The 21,682-nt window shown below is 39.8% G+C and overlaps 1 protein-coding gene across 1 annotated transcript; it reads left to right on the forward strand.

Moving 5' to 3' along the window:
- Positions 1 to 6,195: 6,195 nt before the first annotated feature.
- ubxn11 (UBX domain protein 11) lies at positions 6,196 to 21,571 on the forward strand. Its single transcript, XM_061953564.1, has 14 exons — positions 6,196 to 6,318; positions 7,979 to 8,019; positions 8,101 to 8,178; positions 16,995 to 17,095; positions 17,169 to 17,220; positions 17,287 to 17,363; positions 17,429 to 17,510; positions 17,620 to 17,837; positions 19,793 to 19,870; positions 19,946 to 20,048; positions 20,133 to 20,239; positions 20,315 to 20,388; positions 21,100 to 21,249; positions 21,322 to 21,571. The coding sequence occupies exons 1-14, from the start codon at positions 6,245 to 6,247 to the stop codon at positions 21,464 to 21,466; spliced, it is 1,380 nt and encodes a 459-aa protein (XP_061809548.1). The 5' UTR covers positions 6,196 to 6,244; the 3' UTR covers positions 21,467 to 21,571.
- The last annotated feature ends 111 nt before the right edge of the window (positions 21,572 to 21,682 follow it).

Genomic DNA, 21,682 nt, shown 5'->3' on the forward strand with positions numbered 1-21,682 from the left:
CATCCCAGTCGCTTCACACTCGGCTGCGAACCGATCCAGTGAGAGCTGAAGATCCTGGCCAGATGAAGCCATCAGGACCAAATCATCTGCAAAAAGCAGAGACCTAATCCTGCAGCCACCAAACCGGATCCCCTCAACGCCTTGACTGCGCCTAGAAATTCTGTCCATAAAAGTTATGAACAGAATCGGTGACAAAGGGCAGCCTTGGCGGAGTCCAACCCTCACTGGAAACGTGTCCGACTTACTGCCGGCAATGCGAACCAAGCTCTGACACTGATCATACAGGGAGCGGACCGCCACAATCAGACAGTCCGAAACCCCATACTCTCTGAGCACTCCCCACAGGACTTCCCGAGGGACACGGTCGAATGCCTTCTCCAAGTCCACAAAGCACATGTAGACTGGTTGGGCAAACTCCCATGCACCCTCAAGGACCCTGCCGAGAGTATAGAGCTGGTCCACAGTTCCACGACCAGGACGAAAACCACACTGTTCCTCCTGAATCCGAGGTTCGACTATCCGGCGTAGCCTCCTCTCCAGTACACCTGAATAGACCTTACCGGGAAGGCTGAGGAGTGTGATCCCACGATAGTTAGAACACACCCTCCGGTTCCCCTTTTTAAAGAGAGGAACCACCACCCCGGTCTGCCAATCCAGAGGTACTGCCCCCGATGTCCACGCGATGCTGCAGAGTCTTGTCAACCAAGACAGCCCTACAGCATCCAGAGCCTTAAGGAACTCCGGGCGGATCTCATCCACCCCCGGGGCCTTGCCACCGAGGAGCTTTTTAACTACCTCAGCAACCTCAGCCCCAGAAATAGGAGAGCCCACCACAGATTCCTCAGGCACTGCTTCCTCATAGGAAGACGTGTTGGTGGGATTGAGGAGGTCTTCGAAGTATTCCCTCCACCGATCCACAACTTCCGCAGTCGAGGTCAGCAGAACACCATCCGCACCATACACGGTGTTGGTAGTGCACTGCTTCCCCTTCCTGAGGCGGTGGATGGTGGTCCAGAATCGCTTCGAAGCCGTCCGGAAGTCGTTTTCCATGGCTTCCCCGAACTCCTCCCATGTCCGAGTTTTTGCCTCCGCGACCGCTGAAGCCGCACACCGCTTGGCCTGTCGGTACCTGTCCGCTGCCTCAGGAGTCCCATGAGCCAAAAGAACCCGATAGGACTCCTTCTTCAGCTTGACGGCATCCCTCACCGCCGGTGTCCACCAACGGGTTCTAGGATTACCGCCACGACAGGCACCAACTACCCTGCGGCCACAGCTCCAATCAGCCGCCTCGACAATAGAGGTGCGGAACATGGTCCACTCGGACTCAATGTCCAGCACCTCCCTCGTGACATGTTCAAAGTTCTTCCGGAGGTGGGAATTGAAACTCTCTCTGACAGGAGACTCTGCCAGACGTTCCCAGCAAACCCTCACAATGCGTTTGGGCCTGCCAGGTCTGTCCGGCATCCTCCCCCACCATCGCAGCCAACTCACCACCAGGTGGTGATCGGTAGAAAGCTCCGCCCCTCTCTTCACCCGAGTGTCCAAAACATGAGGCCGCAAATCCGATGACACAACTACAAAGTCGATCATAGAACTGCGGCCTAGGGTGTCCTGGTGCCAAGTGCACATATGGACACCCTTATGCTTGAACATGGTGTTCGTTATGGACAATCCGTGACGGGCACAAAAGTCCAATAACAAAACACCACTTGGGTTCAGATCCGGGCGGCCATTCTTCCCAATCACGCCTCTCCAGGTTTCACTGTCGTTGCCAATATGAGCGTTGAAGTCCCCCAGTAGAACGAGGGAATCACCCGGGGGAACACTCTCAAGTACTCCCTCGAGTGAATCCAAAAAGGGTGGGTACTCTGAGCTGCTGTTTGGCGCGTAAGCGCAAACAACAGTCAGGACCCGTCCCCCCACCCGAAGGCGGAGGGAAGCTACCCTCTCGTCCACCGGGTTGAACTCCAACATGCAGGCTCTGAGCCGGGGGTCAACAAGAATTGCCACCCCAGCCCGTCGCCTCTCACTGCTGGCAACGCCAGAGTGGAAGAGAGTCCAGCCCCTCTCGAGAGAACTGGTTCCAGAGCCCTTGCTGTGCGTCGAGGTGAGTCCGACTATATCCAACCGGAACTTCTCTACCTCGCGCACTAGCTCAGGCTCCTTCCCCCCCAGCGAGGTGACTTTCCACGTCCCAAGAGCTAGCTTCTGTAGCCGAGGATCGGACCGCCAAGTGCCCTGCCTTCGGCTACCGCCCAGCTCACATTGCACCCGACCTCTATGGCCCCTGCTATGGGTGGTGAGCCCATTGGAGGGGGGACCCACGTTGCCTCTTCGGGCTGTGCCCGGCCGGGCCCCATGGGGACAGGCCCGGCCACCAGGCGCTCGCCATCGTGCCCCAACTCCGGGCCTGGCTCCGGAGGGGGGCCCCGGTGACCCGCGTCCGGGCGAGGGAAATCTGAGTCTCGGTTCTTGCATTTCCATAGAAGTCTTCGAGCTGCTCTTTGTCTGATCCCTCACCTAGGACCTGTTTGTCTTGGGAGACCCTACCAGGGGGCATGGAAGCCCCCGGACAACATAGCTCCTAGGATCATTGGGACACGCAAACTCCTCTACCACGTTAAGGTGGCAGCTCAGAGAGGAGCCATTTTTTTTTAGTTATTATAATCATGGTCAACAAATTAAAGGCGAAATCACAAAACCATTCAATGATAAAGTATCGGTATCAGCATAGTGCTATACAGTAAAGAGGTCAATGTTATCTATATTGGATTGGAGTTTTCTTTCCTAATAATAAAATAATAATGTAATTTTGATAATGTATTTTATTTTAAAGCACTTTTCTCATAAGCAATAAACGTATAATTAATTGAACAAATAAAGCAATAAATACAGAATGATCACCCATTCACTGAAAAAAGTTGTTATGTTTTTGTTGTGTTGATATTATTATATTCATACATTGTTCTATTGTTTACCAACTCAGAAAGCATTGAAAGCCTTGTTCCCTTTTTTTAGTTGTTTTGTACGACTGAATTTATTTCCCCCAAAAATGTGTGTAGTAAAAAGTAATCATTGTGTGTTTATATTGTTGCATTTTACATTATATTGTAATATATGTATACTAAATTGTAAAGTTGATAAAATGATTTGCCTAATTTTTTGTAGTTATTATAAACATGGTCAACAAATTAAAGGCAAAATCACAAAATCATTCAATGATAAAGTATCGGTATCAGCATAGTGCTATACAGTAAAGAGGCCAATGTTATCTACATTGGATTGGAGTTTTCTTTCATAATAATAATGTAATTTTAATAATGCATTTTATTTTGAAGCACTTTTCTCAGAAGCAATAAATGTATAATTAATTTAACAAAAAATACTGAATACAGAATGATCACCCATTCACTGAAAAAAGTTGTTTTTATGTTTTTGTTGCGTTGATATTATTATATTCATACATTGTTCTATTTTTTACCAACTCAGAACGCATTGAAAGCCTTGTTCCCTTTTTTTAGTTGTTTTGTACGACTGAATTTATTTCCCCCAAAAATGTGTGTAGTAAAAAGTAATCATTGTGTGTTTATATTGTTGCATTTTACATTATATTGTAATATATGTATACTAAATTGTAAAGTTGATAAAATGATTTGCCTAATTTTTTGTAGTTATTATAAACATGGTCAATAAATTAAAGGCAAAATCACAAAACCATTCAATGATAAAGTATCGGTATCAGCATAGTGCTATACAGGAAAGATGCCAATGTTATCTATATTGGATTGGAGTTTTCTTTCATAATAATAAAATAATAATAATGCAATTTTAATAATATATTTTATTTTGAAGCACTTTTCTCATAAGCAATAAATGTATAATTATTTGAACATAAAAGCAATGACTACAGAATGATCACCCATGCACTGAAAAAGTTTTTTTTATGTAATTGTTGCGTTGATATTATTATATTCATATATTGTTCTATTTTTTACAAACTCTTTTTTTTAGTTTTTTTTACGACTAAATTTATTTTTCTCAAAAATGTGTGTAGTAAAAAGTAATCATTTTGGGTTTATATTGTTACATTTTACATCATATTGTAATATATGTATACTAAATTGTAAAGTTGTTGACATTATTTGCCTATTTTTTTGTAGTTATTATAATCATGGTCAACAAATTAAAGGCAAAATCACAAAATCATTCAATGATAAAGTATCGGTATCAGCATAGTGCTATACAGGAAAGATGCCAATGTTATCTATATTGGATTGGAGTTTTCTTTCATAATATTAAAATAATAATGTAATTTTAATAATGTATCTTATTTTGAAGCACTTTTCTCATATGCAATAAACGTATAATTAATAGGACAAAAAAAGCAATGAATACAGAATGCTCACCCATGCACTGAAAAAAGTTATGTTTTTGTTGCGTTGATATTATTATATTCATATATTGTTCTATTGTTTACAAACTCAGAAAACATTGAAAGCCTTGTTCCCTTTTTTTAGTTGTTTTGTACGACTGAATTTACTTTCCCCAAAAATGTGTGTAGTGAAAAGTAATAATTTTGTGTTTATATTGTTACATTTTACATTGTATTGTAGTATATGTATACTAAATTGTAAAGTTGATAAAATTATTTGCCTAATTTTTTGTAGTTATTATAATCATGGTCAACAAATTAAAGGCGAAATCACAAAATCATTCAATGATAAAGTATCGGTATCAGCATAGTGCTATACAGTAAAGAGGCCAATGTTATCTATATTGGATTGGAGTTCTTTCATACTAATAATGTAATTTTAATAATGTATTTTATTTTGAAGCACTTTTCTCAGAAGCAATAAATGTATAATTAATTTAACAAAAAAGTACTGAATACAGAATGATCACCCATTCACTGAAAAAAGTTGTTTTTATGTTTTTGTTGCGTTGATATTATTATATTCATATATTGTTCTATTGTTTACAAACTCTTTTTTTAGTTTTTTTTACGACTAAATGTCTTCTTCTCAAAAATGTGTGTAATAAAAAGTTATCATTTTGTGTTTATATTGTTACATTTTACATTGTATTGTAATATATGTATACTAAATTTTAAAGTTGATAACATTATTTGCGTAATTTTTTTTATTATTATAATCATGGTCAACAAATTAAAGGCGAAATCACAAAATCATTCAATGATAAAGTATCGGTATCAGTAAAGTGCTATACAGTAAAGATGCCAATGTTATCTATATTGGATTGGAGTTTTCTTTCATAATAATAAAATAATAATAATAATATAATTTTAATAATGTATCTTATTTTGAAGCACAATGACTACAGAATGATCACCCATGCACTGAAAAAAGTTGTTTTCATATTTTTGTTGCGTTGATATTATTATATTCATATATTGTTGTATTGTTTACAAACTCTTTGTTTACTTATTTTGTACGACTGAATTTATTTTTCTCAAAAATGCGTGTAAAAAAAGTAATCATTTTGTGTTTATATTGTTACATTTCACATTATATTGTAATATATGTATACTAAATTGTAAAGTTGATGACATTATTTGCTTATTTTTTTTGTAGTTATTATAATCATGGTCAACAAATTAAAGGCAAAAGCACAAAATCATTCAATGATAAAGTATCGGTATCAGTATAGTGCTATACAGTTTTTGCTTAGTATCGAATTAATCTAAAAATCTGCACTATCGCCCATCTCTACTATTCACACGTCCATGGTCAGTACATATAGTATTTAGTTCTATTTTATGCTTTTCACCATATTTAATATATACATGAGAAATGATTCAAAGCCATTCTTGTTGTATGGCCATACTGCGACCCTATTTTGGCTGTTTCTTATTAGTTTAAATTCAGGAGATATGTTTTAATATGCAAATTATGAATATTAATGTGTGTAAAAATCGATAGTAAAAATGATTATACAAATAAGATAAGATAAGATAAAAAAATATATAGTGGCGCGCGAAGAGAGGTTCTGTGTTGCTGTTGGCTTTTATTTGTGTAAATTCAGGAGATTACATTCCACTTTATTGTAGTTGAATTTAAGAAAATAAGTCACGAATGATAATAAACATTTATAAAAAATAGATTTGTAAAAATAAACCAATGAAAAATATATAGTAGCGCGCGATGAGAGGTTAGTACTTCCGGGTTCGGTGTTGCTGTTGGTAACAAACTCCAAACATCGACAAAAAACAACTCACAGTGCAGTCATGAGTTCGCCTTTATCGATGTTAAAGAAAACTAGACGCGCTCCACTCCAATGTGAAAGTGAAAATACCAGACGGTGAGTAAATAAAAAGACTTGCCAAACCTAGCTAACATATTTATAATCCGTAGATGCTACGAGCGCTAAGAGACTTCCAGGAAAATAGGTCACTTGTCCTGATTGTTTTTACCCCATCACAGTAAAAGCAAAAATAGTAACTGTAGTATTCTTAAATTATGTATATTTAGCTAATTATTTCACACAGGTTTATGGTGAAGTGCTAATCTGAAAATATTACATCATAACAATTGCATATTTATACGTTTCACACCATTTGGTATAAGGTGAGAAGATCTATAGAGCCTATACAGCAGTGTTTTTCAACCTTTTTTGAGCCGAGGCACATTTTTATGTGTTGAAAAAATCCGGAGGCACACCACCAGCAGGAATCATTAACAAATGAAACTTAGCAGCCAATATTGACAGTAAAAAGTCGTTGTCGCAATTGTTGGATATGATTTTAAACCAAAACCAATCGTGAATCACTATAGCTCTTGTCTCAAAGTAGGTGTACTGTCACGACCTGTCACATCACGCCGTGACTTATTTTGAGTTTTTTGCTGTTTTCCTGTGTGTAGTGTTTTAGTTCTTGTCTTGCGCTCCTATTTTGGTGGCTTTTCCCGTTTTGTTGGTGTTTTCCTGTAGCAGTTTCATGTCTTCTTTTGAGCGCTATTCTCTTCATCTGCTTTGTTTTAGCAATCAAGACTATTTCAGTTGTGTGGATGCTATAGTTCTTTGTGGGGACATTGTTGATTGTCATGTCATGTTCAGATGTACTTTGTGGACGCCGTCTTTGCTCCACACGCTGTAAGTCTTTGCTGTCGTCCAGCATTCTGTTTTTGTTTACTTTGTAGCCAGTTCAGTTTTAGTTTCGTTCTTCAAAGCCTTCCCTAAGCTTTAATGCCTTTTCTTAAGGGCACTCGCCTTTTTTTAATTTTTGGTTTAAGCATTAAATACTTTTTTACCTGCACGTTGCCTCCCGCTGTTGTCTGCATATTGTGATCACGACAAACCATCGCCGTCTTACACAACGTGTTCCCGACATCTACAAAGCAATTACCTACCGGCTGCCACCTACTGATATGGTTACGCTGCCGAGCTCTAGACGGCACCTACACTCAACAACAGCACTTTATTTGCAGACTATAATTACTGGATTAAAAAAATATTTTTAACCCGTTTAAGTGAAATTATATAATCTCCCACTGCACACCAGACTGTATCTCACGGCACACTGGTTGAAAAACACTGGTCTACAGCAGTGGTCCCCAACCTGTTTGTAGCTGCGGACCGGTCAACGCTTGAAAATTTGTCCCACAGACCAGGATGGTGGGGGGTGGGAGGGAGGTAATGTTTTTTTGTTTTTTTGTCATAAAGAAATACAATCATGTGTGCTTACGGACTGTATCCCTGCAGACTGTATTGATCTATATTGATATATAATGTATATATTGTGTTTTTTTATGTTGATTTAATAAAAAAAATAAAAAAAAATAAAAAAAAATAAAAAATATATATATATATATATATGGTTGGGGACCACTGGTCTACAGCATATTCCACAGAAGTGTTTTTAAAAGCAGGTTCATGTTGAATGTCCCACCTGCAATTCAACTGCAGTGAGTTTTATTGTGACAAGTCAGACACATTGATTGTTTGAAGTGTCTTTGACCTCTAGGGGACAAAATCAAAGGCCTTTCAGGGAGCCTGTATCACCAGGTAATTAAGGCGCAGGTCACACACAATCACAAAATGCACCGCAGATTCATGGACTCTTTTGTTCCTATTCAACATTTCAAGGTAATCCAAGTCTTGCTGTGGCCAGTCCCATTCAACCCAGTGATGTTGACACAACCAGTTCAAAAACACAAATCAAAGGTAAGAAAAAAAACAATCAGATGTGTTTTAATAGAAGAGCTGCATTTGGAATGTAATGGTCTTAGTTTCTATATACAGCAAAATATTAGAGACAGCTATGATGCAGTGCAGGTTTATCCAGCGCTTTTGTTGGAAAACCGTACGCTGAAAGAATACTGGATGTTAAACAATAAAGTTCCAAATAGCTTTCATTGTGTCACATCGTCAGCTGATGCTCATTCGTCAAAGGGACCAAAGGACCCCCCCCCTAATTTAATGAGTCTTTTAGAGTTTTTATCCCATAAGAAATTAATTAGTGTGTGGAGTCTGCATGTTCTCCCTGTGACTCTGGCTTCCTACCACCTCCAAAGACATGCACCTTGGCAACACTAAATTGGCCCTAGTGTGTCAATGTGAGTGTGAATTTTGTCCGTCTATCTGTGTTGGCCCTGTGATGAGGTGGCGACTTGTCCAGGGTGTACGCTGCCTTCCACCCGAATGCAGCTGAGATAGGCTCCAGCACCCCCCGCGACCCCAAAAGGGACAAGCGGTAGAAATTGGATGGATGTAAAGTTTCAGGCCCAAACTTAGACTTAGACAAACTTTATTGATCCACAAGGGAAATTGTTCCACACAGTAGCTCAGTTACAAAGGATGGAAAGAGCAATGATCGAAAGGATAATACTGGTATACAGTAGACAAAAAATGTACCATAGTAGCAATATAAAATATAACACATACTATGTAATATTTACATATTATATATACAGTATAAAATATATACTGATATATTATATTATTATATTTTTATATAATATATACAATATATAACATATCCCAATTACCATGTACAATATTACAGTATATGTAACAGCTGCAGCATAAAATAGAGAGTAGATCCAGCAGAAAATATACATTATGAACAAAGAGAGGTAGCTAACACAGTCAGGTAATAGACAGATATCATCTATTGCTGTATGGCGAGTGACTATACAGCTGGATGGAGTGCGGAATGAAGGAGTTCTTGAATCGCACACTGTGGGAACAAAGCTGAAGGAGCCTGTTGGAGTATGAGCTCCGCTGTCCCTCAATTGTCTGGTGGAGTGGGTGGGCAGGATTGTCCATGATGGCAAGCAGTTTGTCCAGTGTCCTCCTGTCCCTCACTGACACAAACGCTCACACACCACAAATGTTTTATTGGTATTGCAGGAATTTAAATGTCATCTGTCAGTCAAAAAAGTGTTTAGTTATAAACGTCTTTCACAGATGCTTTGTTTTGGTAATTCACTGGGTGTAGTTTGCAGTGTTGGGTTAGTTACTGAAAACCAGTAACCAGTTACAGTTACTAGTTACTTTATTTCAAAAGTAACTCAGTTACTTACACCAAAAAGTAATGCGTTACTGTGAAAAGTAACTATTTAGTTACTTATTTTTTTCTCCTTTTTTTTTTAAGGCTGCCATTAATGCCCTTTTAGCCTTCATTTCAGTACTGTTATTGCACTGGAGAATAATACAATGTGTTGATCAACTTGACATGCATTTGCATCACTGAACTCTGCTAAGCAATGTGGTCTACTACAACACACAAAGACAAAGATATGTTTCAAAGGGCCAATTTATTTCAGGCCACAACAAATTGACAAAACTATTTTAAATAGCTGCAACATAACATACATAAGTAACAAACCGCATAATAACAACATAGCTGTAAAGCTGGCTTCACCCAAGGAAGGCACACATGACATACACAAAGCCTAATCAGGCATTTTTTTCTCTCAAGGAATTGTGAAATAAAATCATGTATTCAGGAGATCAACACTATAGTGAAGCCCAGAAGACTCTACACATTTCCCCAGTTTTAGTTTAGAGATAAGGTAAGATTGGCCTGGCCCACTAGCATCCCTCTTTATATTTGTGAACTTTATAGTCTATACATTTAGAGTGATGTGATAATCAAACACTCTAGAAGTCTAGAATGAAATAGTATATAAGAGAATTGACAGTGTGTACCTTCAATGATGAGCAGAGGCAGAGTTTGGAGTGTTTTCTTTAGCTCGCTTTCCATGTTTATTTACTCACTGTCCAGGTACTTGGAACATGTTGTCCGTGCCATTTGTTGTTTGACGCCGGTATCATGCTAATTAGCTGCCAGAAAACGGGTGACTCCACTGTAGAAATAGCCTGCATGTCTTCTAGCACATACGCTGCAATGGCTCTATCAATGTTGTCCTGGCTAGCATTGCCTCCGTTAAAATCCTTAGGTGGAGGTGAAGTGGCATCGGAGTCTGTGTCTCTTTTTACTAGCTTCCTCAAAGCATGTTGCTTATGTGGCGTGGCGAAGTTGGGAGAGTGGCCGTGCCAGCAATCTGAGGGTTACTGGTTCAATCCCCACCTTCTATCATCCTAGTCACATCCGTTGTGTCCTTGAGCAAGACACTTCAACCTTGCTCCTGATGGGTCCTGGTTAGTGCCTTGCATGGCAGCTCCCGCCATCAGTGTGTGAATGTGTGTGTGAATGGGTGAATGTGGAAATAGTGTCAAAGCGCTTGAGTTCCGGAAAAAGGTAGAAAAGCTATACAAGTATAACCCATTTACCATTTATGTAGCTGTTTCAGCAGATTTGAATTGCTGTTTTGGGCAGTATTCCCGGGTGCGGTCACTGCTGCTACTCACTGCTCCCCTCACCTCCCAGGGGGTGATCAAAGGTGATGGGTCAAATGCAGAGAATAATTTCACCACACCTAGTGTGTGTGTGACAATCATTGGCACTTTAACTTTAAGTAGATGGGATCTTTGATCCAAGACACAACTTACATTTAACTAAAATGTTCTTTTCTTTGTGCTCGACAAAAGAAAAGTAGTGACAATGTATCCATGTTAAGAAACTCGACTTCTGGCTTTGCCATGATGTCTCTTTAGTTGTTATGAGAGTAGCGTATGTGTGTGTGTGTGTGTGGCCCTTTAAGATATGACAGCATGTGAGGTGAGTGACGTTAGTGAGTGAGTGGGCGAGAGAGGTGAGGGAGCGCAACAGTGAGTGAGTGCAGGTGCTCTAGCTTGGTGGATGGCTGCGTGCAAGACACCAATAAAGTCACAAAATTGCAACAAACCGCCCGCCTCGTCATTCACCCTCGAGTCCGGAGCTGTAAAGACCCACTGCCGGGTAAAGTGAAGGTTGTTAGCCCCGAAGTACATAGGCCCTGGAGGAACGTCTCCCCTGCGCTACGCTCCTCGGTCGAGGAAAGCACGCCTTCTCTTTTCCTTGTGAGACAGAAGGACGACACTTCTTCTGTTTCTAACCGATACTACATTAAAAAATAATGTAAAATAACGCAGTAACGCATCATGTAGTAACGGTAACTGAGTTACTGAATATAAAAAATAACGCGTTAGATTACTAGTTACCGCCGAAACTAACGGCGTTACAGTAACGCGTTACTTAGTAACGCGTTAGTCCCAACACTGGTAGTTTGTAATGGAATATAACCACATGTCATACTGAGAACTGTTTCTACTCATGTGTTAGATAATATTTTTAGCATTTCATATTTGGTTATTCTTTAGTTTATTTTAAACATGCCTAAAAAGTTACATAGATGTACAACAGTTCCAATAGTTTCAAATTACAAACAATTTATAAACACATGTTTTGGTTGTTGTTGGTGGTGGTATAAACTGTTTACATTATTTATTATGACATCTGTTTATCCATCCATCCATTCTCTACCGCTTGTCCATTACGGGGTCGCAGGGGTGCTGGAGCCTATCACAGCTGCACACGGGTGGAAGGCGGGTTACACCCTGGACAAGTCTCCAGTAAAATTAAATTTTCTTTGCATCACAATGGAACCTGTTTAAGTCGACCCCGTTTATGTCGACACTTGTCTACGTCAACCTATTCATTAAGTCCTGGCCCACCTTGTTATTATTTGTGAAAAGTGTCCGTTTAAACCGACATGGACATACAAGACGCAAAGTTTTTTTTTATTATTTTCCGGTAGTTTTCTCAATTGTTTTAGCAGCTAAAAAAATCATTTTGCACAAAGGGAGAGGAAGGAAAACAATGTCAAAAAACTGCAGTAGGTGCAAATTTATTTTATTACTAGCCATTTTGATTTTGGTTGGGTTCAATCCCGGGCTCGGGATCTTTCTGTGTGGAGTTTGCATGTCCTCCCCGTGACTGCGTGGGTTCCCTCCGGGTACTCCGGCTTCCTCCCACCTCCAAAGACATGCACCTGGGGATAAGTTGATTGGCAACACTAAATTGGCCCTAGTGTGTGGATGTGAGTGTGAATGTTGTCTGTCTATCTGTGTTGGCCCTGCGATGAGGTGGCGACTTGTCCAGGGTGTACCCCGCCTTCCGCCCGATTGTAGCTGAGATAGGCTCCAGCGCCCCCCACGACCCCAAAGGGAATAAGCGGTAGAAAATGGATGGATGGATGGATGGTCTGCGGCCAAAGTCACAAGTGAACAAAGCCTAATTTTGGCTTATGTTAACAACTGCTTATGTTGATGTAAGTCAACCAATGCGAGCGACATCGACTTAAAAGGGTTCCACTGTAAATATTTACCTGGATTTCCAGTGAAAAGTCCACAAAATCCAAAGAAGCCCTAGTGACATTATTGCAAGATGAGAGGAACAAAGAACATCTGACAAAAGGCACCAGGAAGTACAAGAAAAAATGACGATTCAAATTTAAGGGAAGACCATAGGAACTGAAGTACTGTTAATTGTTATCAAAGACATCAAAAAAACTAGACACATACAGCAGACGACATCATCTGGACTACAAGGAAATAAAATATACAACTCAAAGTTTTGATGCAGCTTTAAAGTCATCAGCAATCAACAAAACCAACTCTACAATAATAAGGTAGATTATGCCAATTTATGGATTTCATTCACAGATCATCAGTAATAAATTAACACATAATTGGTTTTAAAAAATTACGAATTATGACTTGGCGTAATCACTCAAAAAATACCCCTTTTATCTTTGCTGTCTTCTTGTCTATTTAATGACTGTCCAATTTTTTTGGTATTGATTATTGATATATTATTTTACCTGTTCTGTTTTAATTGGGGCTGTCAAAGTTAGTGCATTTATTCATGCAATTATTCACAAAAAAATATTGCATTAATCATGTATAAATACAGATTAATCACACAATTTATTTTGACCGTATACATGCTCCTTTACCTTAACCATACCTAATTGGCGACGTGGGTTGTTATATGTCAGTGATCAGATCAATGATCAGTGCAAATATGAGTGAGGAGACTCTGGTTCTTTCACACAATACACCCAGATAGTACTTCAGATAAAACTGTTACAAACGAAACTGTTACAAATAAATGACGCGCATTCAAGTAAAACATTTAAAAAATGTTGGTTAATTTATGACTTTCTGATAGTAAAATTGCTTTGTGTCAAAATATTGTGTCTTTTTTTAAAGTTCATTTAAATTATGCAAGGATAGCAAGCAAGTAATTTACTGCAAAAAATCACGATAATCAAAAATCCCAATGAGATTAAATTAAACTGTTTTTTTTTTAAATAAATGTTTGACAGAACTAATTTCTAATTAAAGTTGTCTTAACACTGCATAAGCACTTGTCTTATTTACAACTGAATCATCAGTAGACATGGTGAAGGGTGAGGATTAATAAACTCTGCTTCTTCTTACTTCTTTTCGGGCATAATACATTCTGCAAATCTAATAACTATGTGATGTTCTTTAATGTGACTGGTTAAGTAGGGCTGCCCAAAAAGAATTGCGGTTCTTATTTAAGTCAATTCTATTATACACTTTTTCAGGCCATCTCCACGCTTTCTCTCTGCGCATAAACGTAATACGTCAGTAGAGGGGCTTTTGCAAACTGTAACCTGTTTTGAAAGGGTTTTATTATCTCTTTTTTTTTTTTTTTTTTTTACCAAATAATATATTGTGAGAATCAGTTTGAATCCTGAATTGTTTCTGATTCGAATTGTCACCCCAAGAATCACAATCAAATTGTAAGTTGTTATAAGATTCATATCCCTATTGTTAAGTATGTCTGAAACCGGCTCCTCGTTCCCACCGTCCATCCCTTCCGGGTGCCCGTCTTGGTTGGGCCCTGCTGGGTCTAGTCCCCGCGTCTATTGTGGTAACTTGGTGCTGCAAGGTATTCCGAGGTGCTGCAAGTCTGCCAGCTGCTGGGGTAGTGACCTTGTGTGTCAGCATGTCTGTGATCTTCTTTTAATTCTCTTTTTTATATCCATCCATCCATCCATCCATCCATCTTCTTCCGCTTATCCGAGGTCGGGTCGCGGGGGCAGCAGCCTAAGCAGGGAAGCCCAGACTTCCCTCTCCCCAGCCACTTCGTCCAGCTCTTCCCGGGGGATCCCGAGGCGTTCCCAGGCCAGCCGGGAGACATAGTCTTCCCAACGTGTCCTGGGTCTTCCTCGTGGCCTCCTACCGGTCGGACATGCCCTAAACACCTCCTTAGGGAGGCGCTCGGGTGGCATCCTGACCAGATGCCCGAACCACCTCATCTGGCTCCTCTCGATGTGGAGGAGCAGCGGCTTTACTTTGAGCTCCCCCCGGATGACAGAGCTTCTCACCCTATCTCTAAGGGAGAGCCCCGCCACCCGGCGGAGGAAACTCATTTCGGCCGCTTGTACCCGTGATCTTGTCCTTTCGGTCATAACCCAAAGCTCATGACCATAGGTGAGGATGGGAACGTAGATCGACCGGTAAATTGAGAGCTTTGCCTTCCGGCTCAGCTCCTTCTTCACCACAACGGATCGATACAGCGTCCGCATTACTGAAGACGCCGCACCGATCCGCCTGTCGATCTCACGATCCACTCTTCCCTCACTCGTGAACAAGACTCCGAGGTACTTGAACTCCTCCACTTTTTTATATATATATTATTATTTTTAATATATATTTTCTTATTATTATATTGATTTTTTATTTTTCAACCAGCAACCGCCCTGTCGAATCCCCCCTGAGGGAGGGATTCGACAGGGCGGTTGCTGGTTGTTCCATCACCATTGTTGGGGTCCCTGCGGGTGGGATGCGTGGGTCCCGTGGCCCCGTGCTGGGCGGTCCTGCGGCGGCCGACTTGGGTGGGGTGGCCTGGGGAGGGCTGCGCCGTGCTCCCCGGGGGTGGGGGGCTCGTGGGGGCCCGGTTGCTGGTGGAGCGGGGCGGTCTTCCCGTCCGGTTGCGGGGAGTCTCTGGGCCCCTCGGGCGGGGCGTCCCGCCTTTCTGCCCGTGTGGGGTGTGGTCTCTCGCTGGATTGAGGGCTGGCTGTACCCTGCTTCTCCCGTCCCTTGTCCTCTGTCGGGCGCGTCTTTCTACATACATACATTCATGCATATAATCATGTTTCATCAAACATAAATTAACGCTGTTACCCTAGGGTAAACTGGGTAACACATGGCACACTGACAAAGCTTAACCTATTGTTACTATAACAATATAAATGGTTAATATAGCTGGCTTCCTTTTCTTCCCCTCCATTTTTCTGCTTTCTTTTGTATCTCTAGTTAGCATTACATATATGTATTATTACATTTGAACAACTGTATTGTTGATAATAGAGGTAAATTATTGGTGTTATTCATTATCAATAGCGCTATTTCTATTGGTATTTGTATTGCTCCATTTGTAGTGTAATAATGCTCATTGTCATTTCTGTATTATAATTTATTTCACTAACTGCTTCTTTGCTATCACTTTTACCATCATATTTGTACATATCATATTTGCTGATGTTGCTCTATTGTTGTTGTTGTTGTGTTTGCTGTTGTTGTTTTTGTCTCTGTCTTATCCCCCTCTTGTCCCCACAATTTCCCCCTCTGTCTTCCTTTTTTTCTCTTTCTATCACCTTCTGCTCTGGCCCGGCTGCATCAAATGATAATATAAATACATTTAATAAAGTCAAATACAAATAAGGCAACAAGAGAAGTATCCCACACTTCTCTTTTGTAAAGTAAATTTGTACAGCTGATATGGGCATCTACATCAACAATATGATTTGCCTGAGAAGCTGGACAGGACAATAAATAAATAAAATAAATGTATGTCTGAAACAAATAAAATATATTATACCATTTTCTGACATCATTATAGTGGTTAGACTTCCCATTTATGTTGGATATTTAAAGCATATTTGTCCGGAACATTTTAGTTGAGCCTTAAATCGTACCACCTTTGCTGTGTTTGACTTAGGACAGGGGTTCTTAAGCTTTTTGATCTCAGGGCCCAACTTTTCCAGTACAGAGGGGCCTGTGGCCCACCAAAATATTAACACTGAATTGGTAATCTTACTCTTGATTTTAATCATATTTAATCATTAAATCTAACATACTTACAGTTTACAACCTTGTCAAATGATATGAAACCATGTGTTAATCACAAAGATTATCATTAATTTAACACACAAATCTTAGGCTTAGGTCAGGCTGATTAGAAAAATAAGTCCCAACTAAATATACTGTAAAAGTAGGGACTCATAAATAACTGACGGAAAATAAATGTACTTACAATTATGTTGTGCTAAAATAAATAAACAAAATTAATAACCAATATGTTTCTGAACTAAACTGTCAATAAAATTTAGGTGCAATCGAAAATTCCGCTTCACCCCTTTAGGTATAGTTTTGCGCTAAAGAAACTTCTCTATGACTTTAGCTCCAGACTTCTTCTGTTTGTTTGATATTGTCATTGCTACCACAAGTGGTGAAAACATGTATTACAAGTTACAACTTCCCTTTGGTTTACACTTCACACAGCAACTGGATTATGAGTGTGTATTAATGTGTACTACTCTACGGTTATACCTAAGGTGCTTCCTCAAGCGATGGTATGCTGATGTCTGCCATGATGCAGCGAATTACCTGGCTGGAGAGGAAGGTTAGAAGCCAGAAAGAAGAGATGGTGCAAAAGGTGAACTCTCACTTTCACCTGAAGAACTACAGAAACGTCTTACTCGTGTTACTATTTATTTATTCTTTGGAAGGAACACACAATTTCATTGTTGAAGGAGCAACTGAAGGCTCACGAAAAGTCAGGTACTCAGCACTCAGGACTTTATGGAAGCATACAGAAAACAGATTTGTTTATGATATTTGATTTAGAAAGTGGCGATGTTGAAAGCTGCTGCAGCCTTAAGAAAAAGTCCCAACAGCTGCAGCACCAAGTGGATGAAATGGTGGTGAGTTGTTTCCATCAAATAGTTCCCAATGTGTCATTTAGTCATTTCTATTTTGCCGCCTACAGAGCTTCCTCAATGACTATGGTTTGATTTGGGTGGGGGACAAGAAGCAAGGTGATGCAGCAGCGCAAACAAGCTCACTTACAGGTACAGTTCTCTACCTGGTAACTATCCATCCATCCATTTTCTACCGCTTATTCCCTTCGGGGTCGGAGCATTTGCCTTAAACATGCAGGGTGAATGATTCTCCTTACAGGGGACTCAGGGGCCAGGAATTTCCACTTGGATTTTGACCTGGTGCTAAAGAGGATCAAAGAGCTGAATATCCTGGCAGGAGAGGGTGAATCATTCATACAATCCACACGCAGGGGGGCACAATTGGCTCGGAAAGATCCTGTGCAACTGAGGCTCTACAAAAATGGCATTGTAATGTTTGAAGGACCTTTCCGCTCCTACCAGGAGGACAGCACCCAGGTACTCAAGACTGGTCTTGGTGGAGCGACATAACAACTTTGGAATCTTTTTTTTAGAGCTGTCAAATTTAACGAGTCACAAAAAATATTGCAGTCATCATGTATATATGCAGATCAATCTGATCAGGACACAGACTTTAGATAAAACTGTTACCAAGTTCTGAGCAAATTAATTACGTATATTTAGTAAAAGATAAAAAACATACAACTCTGTCGGTGTCAAAATATTAATCAAAGTAAAAAGTAGTTGGTGTGAATGTTTGATGGGTTCTACATGTAAAGCGACTTTGGGTACTTAGAAAAGCGCTATATAAATCCCAGTTATTATTATTATTATTATTAATTTACTGTGATTAATCATGATTAATCAAAATTCAAGAGTGATTAATTGATTTAAAAAATATATCTTTCGACAGCACTCATTTTAGAATTGAGATTTTGGACCCTGTAAAAAAGTGCACAGTAGTATCATACTAAATAAATATGTGCACAAAGTGCAGTATGGCGGGACAGTGGTTAGTGCTCGTGCCTCACAATAAGAAGGCCCTGGGTTCCATTCCTGGGCTCTTTCAGTGTGGAGTTTGCATGTTCTCCCCCGTTCTCTCCAGGTAATCCCACCCACCTCCAAAGACATGCACCCAAGCTGATTGGCGACAAAAAATTGGCTCTAGTATGTGAATGTGCGTGTGAATGTTGTCTATCTGTGTTGGCCCTGCCATGAGGTGGCGACTTCTAAATGCAGCTGCGATAGGCTCCACCTCTTTGCACTTTCAGACAAAAATATCGACCAGTACTCCTCTGCTTCTCTGGTCAAAGTACCACAGACAAGTGGTGTTAGGATCGGCCCACTGACTTTGACGGCTGAGTTTGAAAGACAAAATAAATCCATGAAGTGCTGATACACAAGTTCATGAAAAAATCAAGTTATCAAATAATTGATTAAATTGTGAAATAATTATTTCAATCAAGAAATAACTGAACATTAAGTCATGAAATAATAAATTAAATCACAAAACAAATTAAATCATGAAATAATGAAATAAATAATTAACCTGTAAATTAAATAAATCATAAAATAATGAAATAATTAATCAAATCAATAACTAATAAATGATTAAATAATCAAATTTAATTTTACATTATGATGAATGTAACAATTCAATAATTGGAACCATTCTGCATCCATTGCAACTGGTCACCCAGGGAAGAGGTCCCCACATCTGCAGCCCTTTTCCAAGGTTTCTTCTTTTTCCAATCTTGGGCTTTTGGACTTTTTTCCTGCTCCAATGTGGGTTCAGATCTGAGGATGTCGTTGTGGCTTGTGAAGCCCTCTGAGGCGTTTGTGATTAAGGGCTCTATATGATTGATGGAAATAAATTAATGACACATTTAAACGGCACTTTCATGTATCTAATTCTAATTATGAGTATTTAATGACACATTAAGTGGCGACTTGTCCAGGGTGTACCCCGCCTTCCGCCCGATTGTAGCTGAGATAGGCTCCAGCGCCCCCCGCGACCCCGAAGGGAATAAGCGGTAGAAAATGGATGGATGGATTAAGTAATTATTTGAGAATTTATTTATTGAATTTTGTCCCATTTGATCCTGCATACGTTAGTAGCTAAACTTTGCCAAATCCTTATTATTATCTGACTACAAACAAAGCCAATGCGTGTTTGTGTGTTGCGAAGGATGTAGTTTACGTCATTATGTGCTCAAAGCCCGAAAAGAATGCTTACAACACTTTGGAAAGTTAGTGCCCTCTAGGCATTCATGCATGTAAAGATTGCGAATAGCCACTTTAATCTTGCATTATAAACTTAATAATCTCCAAGTCTTCCCATCAAATCACCTGACATGAAGTGGACTAAAAGAGAATTATTTTCAAGGATGTTTAACATCTGAAAATGAAAACGTTGCAAAAGCACTTTTTCGTTTTTTTGGTTGTCTTTCCAGCAATGCATGCAGGATTTGATGGAGGGATATTTTCCATCTGAGCTTCAAAGCAGATATCCAGATGGTGTGCCTTTTGAGGTAGTGCACCCATCCCTCGGCCGCACTTTATGCTAACACATCATTGTTCACCTTCTTTACCTTTTCTTTCATAAGGTCCATGACAGACGAGACGAGGAGTTTGTCCCCAGACGCCCATGGAAGACATTTCCTGGTAAAGGACAGACTGTATGCGAGACAAAAGAGGCGTCGTCTCGAGGTTTGTTCTACAATGTGCACTCTTTAAAAAAATGAATAGTTTTGAAATTATTTATGAGCAAGCGTATGTCTTATTGTCTCACAGGTATGAAGGCATTAAGCACAAACCAGTTCCTGAAAAGGCTGCCCACATTTGTGGTAAAGGCAGGTCGAGTGATTGACGTCAGGGACTCGGTGTGCAGAATCTTACAAGTAATATTTGCTTTTCAGTCTGGTCATTACTGTCAGTAATTGTGCTGATCATACAGAATGTAATATTTCTTGTAGGGTTCATCTAACATCTGCAACAGCAACTCAGTGATCCTCGTGGACACACCAGCAGTGCAAGCAAACAAGGACAGGTATTCATCAGGTTATAAAATATTATATACTGTACATATACACACTCTAAATCACGGGCATCAAACGTACGGCCTGAGGGCCAGATCAAGCCCGCGAACAGGTTTTATCTGGCCTGCGGGATGAGTTTGCTAAGTATAAGAATTTACCTAAAATTTTTGAATGAAAGAAACAGCTGTTCTAAATGTGACCATTGGATGTTGCAATAGCAATTATTTGTATCTTTGTAGATACAAAACAAACCAAATGATGTTAGTACATCAGTCGAGGAAAATGATCAAATTACATAAATAACATACTGTAATTTTGTAATTTTATCTTGATGGATTGAAAATTAACACCAATGAGTTGACTGAAAGATAGAATACTATTGACCGCAACATGTAAGTGTAAAAGAACAAAAACAACAACATTATGATTTGTACAATTTCAGAATGTGCTTGTTCCATTTTTAAACAAAGAAAACAATCTGAAGTTGTATTTTTAAGTTATCATGCTGTGATTTTACCACTCCGGCCCACTTTGGAGTAGATTTTTCTCCATGTGGCCCCCAATCTAAAATGAGTTTGACACCCCTGCTCTAAATGGTCATACTGTATGCGCAGTTGTGACTCATGAGTAAAGTCAAGGGTGCACCCCGTTTCTCACTCACAGTAAGCTGGGATAGGCTCAGGCTCATTTGTGATGATCATAAATCTTGTCACTTTCCTGAGGCTGAAGACACCCACCTCTGACAGACCTTCTTCTGGCCATAAAATCATCACGCTCAAGGTGAAGTCAGAAGATGGCAATTGCACGTACCTCCTAAAAATGGGCCTTAACGAGACTGTGGGTCACCTACGGCAACACCTGGACTCACAGAGGTGAGATGTATATCCTCACACACTACTTGTTATTTTACCAGCTCGTGATTGTCTCTATTTGTTGCGTTACAGGGGTCATGACCTGGCTGGCTATGACATCATCAGCGCGTACCCTCAGCTTCACTACGATGACGATTGCCAAACACTTAGGTCTTGTGGGCTCACAACTAATGTCACTCTTCTTCTGCGAGGAAGGAAAAGGGCAATTGATAGATAATTGCCTTATCTAATGATTAATAAGTGTGTTTGGGAGCCACAATATATTTGTGTTTGTCAATGAAATAAAAAGACAGCCATTCAGGTATGGTTAAAGTAAAAGACAGTTATTATTCTCTGTCGATAACATTTTCCTTTTAATTTTAATTCAACGGGAAAATGCATAAAAAAATAAATCAAATAAATCCAAATATTCAAATAAAAGTAATATATCTTA

This window comes from Nerophis lumbriciformis, linkage group LG04 (genome assembly GCF_033978685.3).
Source record: "Nerophis lumbriciformis linkage group LG04, RoL_Nlum_v2.1, whole genome shotgun sequence".
NCBI classification, from domain to species: Eukaryota; Metazoa; Chordata; class Actinopteri; order Syngnathiformes; family Syngnathidae; genus Nerophis; species Nerophis lumbriciformis.

Coding starts and splice junctions, on each gene's coding strand:
- ubxn11 (XM_061953564.1), top strand. CDS start 6,245: ATGAGTTCGCCTTTATCGATGTTAAAGAAAACTAGACGCGCTCCACTC. Junction 17,221..17,286: donor GAAGGCTCACGAAAAGTCAG/GTACTCAGCACT, acceptor TATTTGATTTAG/AAAGTGGCGATGTTGAAAGC. Junction 17,511..17,619: donor GCAAACAAGCTCACTTACAG/GTACAGTTCTCT, acceptor TTCTCCTTACAG/GGGACTCAGGGGCCAGGAAT.